Source organism: Argopecten irradians, chromosome 2 (genome assembly GCF_041381155.1).
Source record: "Argopecten irradians isolate NY chromosome 2, Ai_NY, whole genome shotgun sequence".
NCBI lineage: Eukaryota > Metazoa > Mollusca > Bivalvia > Pectinida > Pectinidae > Argopecten > Argopecten irradians.
The window spans coordinates 53,779,450-53,794,408 of NC_091135.1; the positions used below are offsets into that span (position 1 = coordinate 53,779,450).

The 14,959-nt window shown below is 36.2% G+C and overlaps 1 protein-coding gene across 2 annotated transcripts; it reads left to right on the top strand.

Moving 5' to 3' along the window:
• The first annotated feature begins 280 nt into the window (after window positions 1-280).
• LOC138315941 (dehydrogenase/reductase SDR family member 4-like) lies at window positions 281-14,940 on the top strand. 2 transcript variants are annotated; one of them, XM_069257363.1, is made up of 9 exons: window positions 281-489; window positions 983-1,160; window positions 1,333-1,410; window positions 9,302-9,325; window positions 9,903-9,973; window positions 10,503-10,554; window positions 12,335-12,469; window positions 12,814-12,869; window positions 13,725-13,797. In XM_069257363.1, the coding sequence occupies exons 1-9, from the start codon at window positions 371-373 to the stop codon at window positions 13,780-13,782; spliced, it is 771 nt and encodes a 256-aa protein (XP_069113464.1). In that variant the 5' UTR covers window positions 281-370; the 3' UTR covers window positions 13,783-13,797. The 2 variants fall into 2 exon arrangements, with proteins under 2 accessions (XP_069113464.1, XP_069113463.1); XM_069257362.1 differs by lacking the exon at window positions 13,725-13,797 and adding an exon at window positions 14,492-14,940 and having other exon boundaries at window positions 288-489.
• The last annotated feature ends 19 nt before the right edge of the window (window positions 14,941-14,959 follow it).

The window sequence follows — 14,959 nt, forward strand, 5'->3', positions numbered from 1 at the left end:
AAAAGGTATACATGTATGTCATGACACGTTTGTGTTTGCATAGGCATGCACATACATAAAACAGTAGTAATAAATTCATTTTAATAAATGAATACATAATGTAGTATAACTCTTTATATATATTATTATTATTATTATAGATGGGTGGTAGTATGAAATAAACCACTTGATAATAAATAAAACAAGAATATTCTATGCATACGTATATCCGGAAACATCTATCCTAACCTGCTTTTTGTTATATTAACGCAAAGTGAAAGTAGAACTAGAAAATGAGTCGAACAAATGTTTGGATCGACGGACGATTTGAGTCAAGCGTCTGTCTGATCCGAAAACTATATTTTATTTAAGTGAACCCTGAACTAGCACAATGTTGAGACGCCTTGTATTCAATAATTCGATTAAGCGACAACTTGGTTCGAGGATGACATCAAATTCATCACAGAAGTTGTCAGGGAAAGTCGCTATTGTAACAGCGTCCACTGACGGGTAATTTAATTCACGGAAAGCTAAATGCATTGGAGTAGTGTAGTGTACATGTGCATACAATTGTATAAACTTATTGTATGATATACATGTATGTACTATGTATGTTGTACGTCTACGCTATAGATTGTACCGACAAAACATAGTTTTGCACATGAATTTCAGGTAACATATTCATACTAACAAGCTCGAATATTGAAGCTCAATTCTTGTTACTCCAGTCCAGAGGTTACTTTCACTGCAGTTATATCCACCCTGCACTATGTAAAACTGACGGCAGTTCAGGAGAAAACAAAGTGACCTATTACAGACCTGCAGAGACTATGATATGAGAATATGAGTCCAGGGGCGGATATAAAGACATTGATAGTATCCCCTGGAGTAGATAAGATACAGTAAAATAATACTGTATATGTATCTATACTAAAATGCAGAAGAGTTCTTTCTTAGAATGTCTCTCTCAAGTTTGAGATATTGATTGCATCATTTACTTTAGGATAGGTTATGCCATTGCTGAGAGGCTTGGACAAGATGGAGCCAAAGTGGTGGTTAGCAGTCGAAAACAAAAAAATGTTGATGCAGCCGTTGAAAAATTGCGAGCAAAAAATCTTCATGTGCATGGAACAGTATGTCATGTTGGAAAAAAAGAGGACAGGGCCAGTCTGATTAAACAGGTATTTATTATAGCAATATTAATGTAGTACAAATTATATAATACTGTACTGATCTCAATAGTTATTACAAATTGTAATTCAATATACACTGTATAAGACATAACAATATGGTGTATCTGTCATGTATCAATGATGAAAATAAATGTTAAGATATGTTAATTTATATTTTCAGACCCTAGATCAGTTTGGTGGCATTGATATAGTCGTATCTAATGCAGCAGTTAATCCGTTCTTTGGTCCAACATTAGATGTAAGTTGTCTCCTAATTGTGTTTACATTTATTTCCATATTTATAAATTTTATATAAATGATAATTCAATCCAATTAAAATTTGACTTGTAACATACGCTCCACTAACAATATGTTTCATATCATAGTAGAGCAATTTTAAAAGTCTTTAATGAGATTGATAATAACGTTTAATTAACATGCATGACCTGGCTTCACCTGATGTACAAATCTAAAGGAGTCCTTATCTGTAGTACAATAATTAACATGCATGACCTGGCTTCACCTGATGTACAAATCTATACAAGTCCTTTTCTGTAGTACAATAATTAATATGCATGACCTGGCTTCACCTGATGTACAAATCTAAAGGAGTCCTTATCTGTAGTACAATAATTAATATGCATGACCTGGCTTCACCTGATGTACAAATCTATAAAAGTCCTTATCTGTAGTACAATAATTAATATGCATGACCTGGCTTCACCTGATGTACAAATCTATAAAAGTCCTTATCTGTAGTACAATAATTAACATGCATGACCTGGCTTCACCTGATGTACAAATCTATACAAGTCCTTATCTGTAGTACAATAATTAACATGCATGACCTGGCTTCACCTGATGTACAAATCTAAAGGAGTCCTTATCTGTAGTACAATAATTAACATGCATGACCTGGCTTCACCTGATGTACAAATCTATAGAGTCCTTATCTGTAGTACAATAATTAACATGCATGACCTGGCTTCACCTGATGTACAAATCTAAAGGAGTCCTTATCTGTAGTACAATAATTAACATGCATGACCTGGCTTCACCTGATGTACAAATCTATACAAGTCCTTATCTGTAGTACAATAATTAACATGCATGACCTGGCTTCACCTGATGTACAAATCTATACAAGTCCTTATCTGTAGTACAATAATTAACATGCATGACCTGGCTTCACCTGATGTACAAATCTAAAGGAGTCCTTATCTGTAGTACAATAATTAACATGCATGACCTGGCTTCACCTGATGTACAAATCTATAAAAGTCCTTATCTGTAGTACAATAATTAACATGCATGACCTGGCTTCACCTGATGTACAAATCTATAAGAGTCCTTATCTGTAGTACAATAATTAACATGCATGACCTGGCTTCACCTGATGTACAAATCTATACAAGTCCTTATCTGTAGTACAATAATTAACATGCATGACCTGGCTTCACCTGATGTACAAATCTATACAAGTCCTTATCTGTAGTACAATAATTAACATGCATGACCTGGCTTCACCTGATGTACAAATCTAAAGGAGTCCTTATCTGTAGTACAATAATTAACATGCATGACCTGGCTTCACCTGATGTACAAATCTAAAGAAGTCCTTATCTGTAGTACAATAATTAACATGCATGACCTGGCTTCACCTGATGTACAAATCTAAAGGAGTCCTTATCTGTAGTACAATAATTAACATGCATGACCTGGCTTCACCTGATGTACAAATCTAAAGGAGTCCTTATCTGTAGTACAATAATTAACATGCATGACCTGGCTTCACCTGATGTACAAATCTATACAAGTCCTTATCTGTAGTACAATAATTAACATGCATGACCTGGCTTCACCTGATGTACAAATCTATACAAGTCCTTATCTGTAGTACAATAATTAACATGCATGACCTGGCTTCACCTGATGTACAAATCTATATGAGTCCTTATCTGTAGTACAATAATTAACATGCATGACCTGGCTTCACCTGATGTACAAATCTAAAGGAGTCCTTATCTGTAGTACAATAATTAACATGCATGACCTGGCTTCACCTGATGTACAAATCTATACAAGTCCTTATCTGTAGTACAATAATTAACATGCATGACCTGGCTTCACCTGATGTACAAATCTATACGAGTCCTTATCTGTAGTACAATAATTAACATGCATGACCTGGCTTCACCTGATGTACAAATCTATACAAGTCCTTATCTGTAGTACAATAATTAACATGCATGACCTGGCTTCACCTGATGTACAAATCTATACAAGTCCTTATCTGTAGTACAATAATTAACATGCATGACCTGGCTTCACCTGATGTACAAATCTATACAAGTCCTTATCTGTAGTACAATAATTAACATGCATGACCTGGCTTCACCTGATGTACAAATCTAAAGGAGTCCTTATCTGTAGTACAATAATTAACATGCATGACCTGGCTTCACCTGATGTACAAATCTAAAGGAGTCCTTATCTGTAGTACAATAATTAACATGCATGACCTGGCTTCACCTGATGTACAAATCTATACAAGTCCTTATCTGTAGTACAATAATTAACATGCATGACCTGGCTTCACCTGATGTACAAATCTATAAAGTCCTTATCTGTAGTACAATAATTAACATGCATGACCTGGCTTCACCTGATGTACAAATCTATAGAGTCCTTATCTGTAGTACAATAATTAACATGCATGACCTGGCTTCACCTGATGTACAAATCTTAAAGGAGTCCTTATCTGTAGTACAATAATTAACATGCATGACCTGGCTTCACCTGATGTACAAATCTAAAGGAGTCCTTATCTGTAGTACAATAATTAACATGCATGACCTGGCTTCACCTGATGTACAAATCTAAACAGTCCTTATCTGTAGTACAATAATTAACATGCATGACCTGGCTTCACCTGATGTACAAATCTAAAGAGTCCTTATCTGTAGTAGTACAATAATTAACATGCATGACCTGGCTTCACCTGATGTACAAATCTAAAGAGTCCTTATCTGTAGTACAATAATTAACATGCATGACCTGGCTTCACCTGATGTACAAATCTATAAAGGAGTCCTTATCTGTAGTACAATAATTAACATGCATGACCTGGCTTCACCTGATGTACAAATCTAAAGAGTCCTTATCTGTAGTACAATAATTAACATGCATGACCTGGCTTCACCTGATGTACAAATCTAAAGGAGTCCTTATCTGTAGTACAATAATTAACATGCATGACCTGGCTTCACCTGATGTACAAATCTATAGAGTCCTTATCTGTAGTACAATAATTAACATGCATGACCTGGCTTCACCTGATGTACAAATCTAAAGTCCTTATCTAGTACAATAATTAACATGCATGACTGGCTTCACCTGATGTACAAATCTAAAGTCCTTATCTGTAGTACAATAATTAACATGCATGACCTGGCTTCACCTGATGTACAAATCTATACAAGTCCTTATCTGTAGTACAATAATTAACATGCATGACCTGGCTTCACCTGATGTACAAATCTATACGAGTCCTTATCTGTAGTACAATAATTAACATGCATGACCTGGCTTCACCTGATGTACAAATCTAAAGGAGTCCTTATCTGTAGTACAATAATTAACATGCATGACCTGGCTTCACCTGATGTACAAATCTATAGGAGTCCTTATCTGTAGTACAATAATTAACATGCATGACCTGGCTTCACCTGATGTACAAATCTAAAGGAGTCCTTATCTGTAGTACAATAATTAACATGCATGACCTGGCTTCACCTGATGTACAAATCTAAAGGAGTCCTTATCTGTAGTACAATAATTAACATGCATGACCTGGCTTCACCTGATGTACAAATCTAAAGGAGTCCTTATCTGTAGTACAATAATTAACATGCATGACCTGGCTTCACCTGATGTACAAATCTAAAGGAGTCCTTATCTGTAGTACAATAATTAACATGCATGACCTGGCTTCACCTGATGTACAAATCTAAAGGAGTCCTTATCTGTAGTACAATAATTAACATGCATGACCTGGCTTCACCTGATGTACAAATCTATACAAGTCCTTATCTGTAGTACAATAATTAACATGCATGACCTGGCTTCACCTGATGTACAAATCTAAAGGAGTCCTTATCTGTAGTACAATAATTAACATGCATGACCTGGCTTCACCTGATGTACAAATCTAAAGGAGTCCTTATCTGTAGTACAATAATTAACATGCATGACCTGGCTTCACCTGATGTACAAATCTAAAGGAGTCCTTATCTGTAGTACAATAATTAACATGCATGACCTGGCTTCACCTGATGTACAAATCTATAGGAGTCCTTATCTGTAGTACAATAATTAACATGCATGACCTGGCTTCACCTGATGTACAAATGAGTCCTTATCTGTAGTACAATAATTAACATGCATGACCTGGCTTCACCTGATGTACAAATCTAAAGGAGTCCTTATCTGTAGTACAATAATTAACATGCATGACCTGGCTTCACCTGATGTACAAATCTAAAGGAGTCCTTATCTGTAGTACAATAATTAACATGCATGACCTGGCTTCACCTGATGTACAAATCTAAAGGAGTCCTTATCTGTAGTACAATAATTAACATGCATGACCTGGCTTCACCTGATGTACAAATCTAAAGGAGTCCTTATCTGTAGTACAATAATTAAACATGACCTGGCTTGCATGTACAAATCTAAAAGTCCTTATCTGTAGTACAATAATTCACATGATGCTTCACACAATCTAAAGGAGTCCTTATCTGTAGTACAATAATTAACATGCATGACCTGGCTTCACCTGATGTACAAATCTAAAGGAGTCCTTATCTGTAGTACAATAATTAACATGCATGACCTGGCTTCACCTGATGTACAAATCTATACAAGTCCTTATCTGTAGTACAATAATTAACATGCATGACCTGGCTTCACCTGATGTACAAATCTATACAAGTCCTTATCTGTAGTACAATAATTAACATGCATGACCTGGCTTCACCTGATGTACAAATCTAAAGGAGTCCTTATCTGTAGTACAATAATTAACATGCATGACCTGGCTTCACCTGATGTACAAATCTAAAGGAGTCCTTATCTGTAGTACAATAATTAACATGCATGACCTGGCTTCACCTGATGTACAAATCTATACAAGTCCTTATCTGTAGTACAATAATTAACATGCATGACCTGGCTTCACCTGATGTACAAATCTAAAGGAGTCCTTATCTGTAGTACAATAATTAACATGCATGACCTGGCTTCACCTGATGTACAAATCTATCTAAAGGAGTCCTTATCTGTAGTACAATAATTAACATGCATGACCTGGCTTCACCTGATGTACAAATCTAAAGGAGTCCTTATCTGTAGTACAATAATTAACATGCATGACCTGGCTTCACCTGATGTACAAATCTATACAAGTCCTTATCTGTAGTACAATAATTAACATGCATGACCTGGCTTCACCTGATGTACAAATCTAAAGGAGTCCTTATCTGTAGTACAATAATTAACATGCATGACCTGGCTTCACCTGATGTACAAATCTATATGAGTCCTTATCTGTAGTACAATAATTAACATGCATGACCTGGCTTCACCTGATGTACAAATCTAAAGGAGTCCTTATCTGTAGTACAATAATTAACATGCATGACCTGGCTTCACCTGATGTACAAATCTAAAGGAGTCCTTATCTGTAGTACAATAATTAACATGCATGACCTGGCTTCACCTGATGTACAAATCTATACAAGTCCTTATCTGTAGTACAATAATTAACATGCATGACCTGGCTTCACCTGATGTACAAATCTATACAAGTCCTTATCTGTAGTCATAATTAAATGACTGCTCACGATGTACAAATCTAAGTCCTTATCTGTAGTACAATAATTAACATGCATGACCTGGCTTCACCTGATGTACAAATCTAAAGGAGTCCTTATCTGTAGTACAATAATTAACATGCATGACCTGGCTTCACCTGATGTACAAATCTAAAGGAGTCCTTATCTGTAGTACAATAATTAACATGCATGACCTGGCTTCACCTGATGTACAAATCTATACAAGTCCTTATCTGTAGTACAATAATTAACATGCATGACCTGGCTTCACCTGATGTACAAATCTAAAGGAGTCCTTATCTGTAGTACAATAATTAACATGCATGAGTCCCTGGCTTCACCTGATGTACAAATCTAAAGGAGTCCTTATCTGTAGTACAATAATTAACATGCATGACCTGGCTTCACCTGATGTACAAATCTAAAGGAGTCCTTATCTGTAGTACAATAATTAACATGCATGACCTGGCTTCACCTGATGTACAAATCTAAAGGAGTCCTTATCTGTAGTACAATAATTAACATGACCTGGCTTCACCTGATGTACAAATCTAAAGGAGTCCTTATCTGTAGTACAATAATTAACATGCATGACCTGGCTTCACCTGATGTACAAATCTAAAGGAGTCCTTATCTGTAGTACAATAATTAACATGCATGACCTGGCTTCACCTGATGTACAAATCTAAAGGAGTCCTTATCTGTAGTACAATAATTAACATGCATGACCTGGCTTCACCTGATGTACAAATCTAAAGGAGTCCTTATCTGTAGTACAATAATTAACATGCATGACCTGGCTTCACCTGATGTACAAATCTATACGAGTCCTTATCTGTAGTACAATAATTAACATGCATGACCTGGCTTCACCTGATGTACAAATCTAAAGGAGTCCTTATCTGTAGTACAATAATTAACATGCATGACCTGGCTTCACCTGATGTACAAATCTATAGGAGTCCTTATCTGTAGTACAATAATTAACATGCATGACCTGGCTTCACCTGATGTACAAATCTAAAGTCCTTATCTGTAGTACAATAATTAACATGATGACTGCTTCACCTGATGTACAAATCTAAAGTCCTTATCTGTAGTACAATAATTAACATGCATGACCTGGCTTCACCTGATGTACAAATCTAAAGGAGTCCTTATCTGTAGTACAATAATTAACATGCATGACCTGGCTTCACCTGATGTACAAATCTAAAGGAGTCCTTATCTGTAGTACAATAATTAACATGCATGACCTGGCTTCACCTGATGTACAAATCTAAAGGAGTCCTTATCTGTAGTACAATAATTAACATGCATGACCTGGCTTCACCTGATGTACAAATCTAAAGGAGTCCTTATCTGTAGTACAATAATTAACATGCATGACCTGGCTTCACCTGATGTACAAATCTAAGAGTCCTTATCTGTAGTACAATAATTAACATGCATGACCTGGCTTCACCTGATGTACAAATCTATACAAGTCCTTATCTGTAGTACAATAATTAACATGCATGACCTGGCTTCACCTGATGTACAAATCTATAAGGAGTCCTTATCTGTAGTACAATAATTAACATGCATGACCTGGCTTCACCTGATGTACAAATCTAAAGGAGTCCTTATCTGTAGTACAATAATTAACATGCATGACCTGGCTTCACCTGATGTACAAATCTAAAGGAGTCCTTATCTGTAGTACAATAATTAACATGCATGACCTGGCTTCACCTGATGTACAAATCTAAAGGAGTCCTTATCTGTAGTACAATAATTAACATGCATGACCTGGCTTCACCTGATGTACAAATCTATAGGAGTCCTTATCTGTAGTACAATAATTAACATGCATGACCTGGCTTCACCTGATGTACAAATCTATACAAGTCCTTATCTGTAGTACAATAATTAACATGCATGACCTGGCTTCACCTGATGTACAAATCTAAAGGAGTCCTTATCTGTAGTACAATAATTAACATGCATGACCTGGCTTCATCTGATGTACAAATCTAAAGGAGTCCTTATCTGTAGTACAACAACTATAACTATATAGACATCAGTGCAAGTGTACAGTTAACTTATTTACTAATTAATCATGATTTTAAACATTTTTAAAGCTGGTAAAAAGTTTCACTAAGCTGTCAATTTGTGAGAATCTGTGTAAAATGTCTCCCTTACGAAAACAAATAAACCTGATTGATGACAGGATGAAATTAATATTGTTCAAAATATAAACTTCATATTTTGTAGTGTTCAGAGGAGCAATGGGATAAGGTATGTATATTTACTTAAGCATTGATTTCACTAAGTTTTAATTTCATTGGGTGTGAAAGAAATTTTGTGGGAAACTGTGTAAATCTGCGTCAACGTTTCTATTGTGACGTCACGATAATGTCAGGTTTCCTCGCCATTCTCCGATTTTTTCATCATAGTTGTATAAAAAATGTTTTAGCCAATTAGAAAACCAGATTTAGTACGAAAACAAAAAAGAATTAATTATTATCATTTAAAGTTCAAGGGTTTTAAGTATGGCTTTTTTGACAAATTTGTTTAAGTACAGGTGATGAACACTTCTGGTGTAAGATGATTTTGTCAAATTACCATGTTGTTTTGAAATTATTGTGGAAAAAGTTCTATAAAGTTGGTAAGAATAGTTTAATTATAAAAACTTGATGAATAACTAGAAGTCTTTTGTATTGAGACTTTATTGATAATCTCTGTTGAGCGTTTATCTCCTATATAACAAAGGTTTAATAAAATGACATGAAAATTTGTTTTCTCATTATTTTAATAAAATGATGTGAACATTTATTTTCTCATTATTTCTAATAAATTATTGTTTACATTACAGATATTTGATCTGAATGTAAAAGCAACTTTTATGCTTATTAAGGGGACCGTTCCACATATGCAAACCAGAGGGTATGTATGCATAACTGAATTGCAAATGACATTAATTTATAATTTTATTTTGAAATGATTACAATAAACAAACTTCTATTTAGCCAATAACATATATCAGACAAGCATATAAATGATAATGCTATAGTGATTAACGTTACAAACAAAGAAACATGGTATTATGGCTTGATAAAGTTCGACTATATGATACTGAAAAATTGTGCTAGAATATTTATGAAACTTCAGATGTAGAATAAGATACATTTTTTCCAAAGTCAATTGAAATATTTTCTTGTTTCAATTGTACTTTTTATCTTAAACACATTTTTTTGGAAAAACGTTGATATTCTTGAGTCTTCAATATTAATGTAAATATTTTCTGTACATGAAAAATGTGCAAATTATATCATATTGTAATATCACAAAAGGTAGTGTTCCTAATAATGTGAAGGAAAATGAGTGAATACCCAGCTTAAACAGTAAAAAAATGTGTACTGATATCCAGACCTGTCATTTGTCCATTAACTTTGAGATTGTGTCCTAATTTTAGTGGCGGATCTGTCACGGTTGTATCGTCCATAGCTGGATACAATCCTATACCAGTAAGTATACTTGGCTACTGAATCACATGATCATCTTGTGGCTTTAAATGTTTCACTCGTGCGTTATTTATCCTTTTTAGCTCACCTGCCCGAAAGGCAAGTGAGCCTATGCTATGGTGCTGCATCCGTTGTCCGGCCGTCGTCCGGCGTCAACATTTCCATTTAAATAAGTTCTTCTCCAAAACTTGGAGACCTAGAGTCCTGAAATTTGACTTATAGCATGCTGGGATGAAGGGCTACCAAGTTTGTTCAAATGAATGACCTTGACCATCATTCAAGGTCACAGGGGCCAAATAGGTGAAAATCTTTAAATGACTTCTTCTTAATAACCAAACAGCCTAAGGACCTGATATTGGGCCTGAAGTATGCTGGGATCAAGGGCTGCCAAGTGTGTTCAAATGAATGACCTTGACCTACATTCAAGGTCACGGGTCAAAAAGGCAAAAATCTTTAAACAACTTCTTCTTAATAACTAAGAGGCCTTGGGACCTGATATTAGGCATGTGGCATGCTGGGATAGAGGGCTACCAAGTTTGTTCAAATGAATGACCTTGACCTTCATTCAAGGTCACAGGGGTCAAATAGGCTAAAATCTTAAAATGACTTCTTCTTAATAACCAAACAGCCTAGGGACCTGATATTGGGCCTGAGGCATGCTGGGACCAAGGGCTACCAAGTTTGTTCAAATGAATCACCTTGACCTTCATTCAAGGTTACAGGGGTCAAAAAGGCTAAAATCTTTAAACAACTTCTTCTTAATAACCAAGAGACCTAGGGACCTGATATTGGGCCTGTGGCATGCTGGGATCAAAGGCTACCAAGTTTGTTCAAATGAATGACCTTGACCTTCATTCAAGGTCACATTGGTCAAATAGGCTAAAATCTTTAAACGACTTTTCCTTAATAACAAAGAGGGCTAGAGACCTGATATCGGTCATGTGGCATGCTGGGATAGAGGGCTACTAAGTTTGTTCAAATGAATGACCTTGACCTTCATTCAAGGTCACAGGGGTCAAATAGGCTAAAATATTTAAACGACTTCTTAATAACCAAGAGGCCTAGGGACCTGATATTGGGCCTGTGGCATCTTGGGATGAAGCGCTACAAGGTTTATTCAAATGAATGACCTTGACTTTCATTCAAGGTCACAGGGGTCAAATAGGCTGAAATCTTTTAAAGACTTCTTCTTAATACCCAAACAGTCTAGGGACCTGAAATTGGGCCTATGGCATGCTGGGATCAAGGGCTACCAAGTTAATTCGAATGAATGACCTTAACATCATTCAAGGTCAAAGGGGTCAGTTAGGCTAAAATCTTAAAACAAATTCTTAATAACCAAGAGGGCTAGAGACATGATATTGGGCATGTGACATGTTGGGATGAAGCGCTACAAAGTTTGTTCAAAAGAATGACCTTGACCTTCATTCAAGGTCACAGGGGTCAAATAGGCTAAAATCTTTAAATGACTTCATTTTAATAACCAAGAGGCAAAGAGGCCTCTAATGTGCTTAGGGATGATATAAATTCTTATTTACTCTTTTTGATAAGTATGAACCATGTATGATTACCAGATTGCAGGTGAGCGATTCAGGCAATTTGAGCCCTTGTTTATAACTTTCACTGGAAGCAGCAGGCAGAAATTGATGGACAATTTGTGATTTGAAGATGGAAATTTTGAACGTTCAGTACAGTTTTTAAAAAGTCATACTGAACGATAATTCCCCATCATTTTATTTCCATCACTTAATATATATATATATTTCCCTAATGCCTGTTTCAGATGCTGGGTCCCTATTCTGTCAGTAAGACAGCACTACTTGGACTGATCAAGTCACTCGTCCCACAATTAGCTACCATGAATATTCGCATCAATGGCCTTGCTCCTGGGATTATAGAAACTCACTTCAGTCAAGCGGTAGGTCATCAAGATATTCTATTCCTTGCATCAATATTCCATCTATATCATAACTTGCTTCAGTCAAGCAATAAGTCATCAAGATATTTTATATTTTAAAGTCATTATTCCATCTATATCATACCTGAAATTCACTTCAGAATATCAGTTTGCCGGATATCAAAAATCTGAATTCACAATCATCCTTTATAGATTAAATCTAGAGTCAATCAGTGAAAGCCAACTGAACTTTACACAAATTTTCATTCATTGAATTTTTAATTATATCATTTCTTGTCATCTGTATCATTTATATTTAACATTCTGTATTTGTGATGATAAGAGACAAGTTTTAACTTTTCCAGCTGACTAGCATAGAAGAAATTGCTAAATCAATTCTATCACAAGTGCCCTTGAACAGGTAAGAATCAGATATCAACTTATCACTAGTTTCTGAATCCTATAAGCCCCTTTCTTAATGCTCTAATTTTTGCCCTTTCCTTATTCTTTAACTGATACCTCTTTCTTAATCTTATAAATATTGTCTCCTCATATTTAACCGCTGCCCTTTGTTAATCCTATAAGTATATATTGCTCTTTCCTTATCCTATAGATATTGCCTCTCTGAAAACATGTAACTACAAGTATTGTCTAGAGTGTGCTATTGTTGTGTCCTTTAACTATTGTCAATTTTGATTTCAGACTCGGTCAGCCCCAAGAATGTGCTATTGTCGTGTCTTATAAATATTGTCAATTTTGATTTCAGGTTCGGTCAGCCCCCAGAATGTGCTATTGTCGTGTCATAAATATTGTCCACGTTGATTTCAGGTTCGGTCAGCCCCCAGAATGTGCTATTGTCGTGTCTTATAAATATTGTCCATGTTGATTTCAGGTTCGGTCAGCCACCAGAATGTGCTATTGTCGTGTCCTATAACTATTGTCCACATTGATTTCAGGTTCGGTCAGCCCCCAGGATGTGCTATTGTCGTGTCCTATAACTATTGTCCACGTTGATTTCAGGTTCGGTCAGCCCCCAGAGTGTGTTATTGTCGTGTCTTATAACTATCGTCCACGTTGATTTCAGGTTCGGTCAGCCCCCAGGATGTGCTATTGTCGTGTCCTATAACTATCGTCCACGTTGATTTCAGGTTCGGTCAGCCCCCAGGGTGTGTTATTGTCGTGTCTTATAACTATCGTCCACGTTGATTTCAGGATCGGTCAGCCCCCAGAGTGTGCTATGGTCATATCTTATAACTATTGTCCACATTGATTACAGGTTCGGTCAGCCCCCCGAGTGTGCCGGTGTCGTGTCTTATAACTATTGTCCACGTTGATTTTAGGTTCGGTCAGCCCTCAGGGTGTGCTATGGTCATATCTTATAACTATTGTCTACATTGATTACAGATTCGGTCAGCCACAGGGTGTGTTGGTGTCGTGTCTTATAACTAATGTCCATGTTGATTTCAGGTTCGGTCAGCCCCCAGAGTGTGCTATGGTCATATCTTATAACTATTGTCCATGTTGATTTCAGGATCGGTCAGCCCCCAGAATATGCTGGTGTCATGTCCTATAACTATTGTCCATGTTGATTTCAGGTTCGGTCAGCCCCCCAGGGTGTACAATTGTCATGTCCTATAACTATTGTCCACGTTGATTTCAGGTTCGGTCAGCCCCCAGAGTGTGTTATTGTCGTGTCTTATAACTATCGTCCACGTTGATTTCAGGATTGGTCAGCCCCCAGGATGTGCTATTGTCATGTCCTATAACTATTGTCCACGTTGATTTCAGGTTCGGTCAGCCCCCAGGATGTGCTATTGTCATGTCCTATAACTATTGTCCACGTTGATTTCAGGTTCGGTCAGCCCCGGGGTGTGCTATTGTCATATCTTATAACTATTGTCCATGTTGATTTCAGGTTCGGTCAGCCCCCAGGGTGTGCTATGGTCATATCTTATAACTATTGTCCACGTTGATTTCAGGTTCGGTCAGCCCCCAGGGTGTGCTATGGTCACATCTTATAACTATTGTCCATGTTGATTTCAGGTTCGGTCAGCCCCCCGAGTGTGCCGGTGTCGTTTCTTTCTTGTCATCAGATGACGCGTCCTACATAACAGGGGAAACCATCCTGGTTACGGGAGGAATTTCAGCCAGACTCTAAAATTTGTGATAAACAATTGATTTTAATTCGGACCGGTATAGATAAAAAAAGTGAATCATCGACTCAGTTACGCCATTAGCAATTAATTTGTATCTGGAAAAATTGTATAAAAAAAACTTAGATACATTTACGATTTTTTCTGCATTATATTGCAGAGGATTATTGATTGATGAAAACTTGCCCGTATTTATATGATTTGCAATCTATGATTCATGATAAGTGTGTATGAATATTTTATATACATTATAGCATTGGGTGGCGAGTGATTGTGTATTTGTTTATGATTATATATTTTGTAATAAACGAACCGATTTTTTTCTAATATGATAAATAATTTGTATAAGTTTGTTATA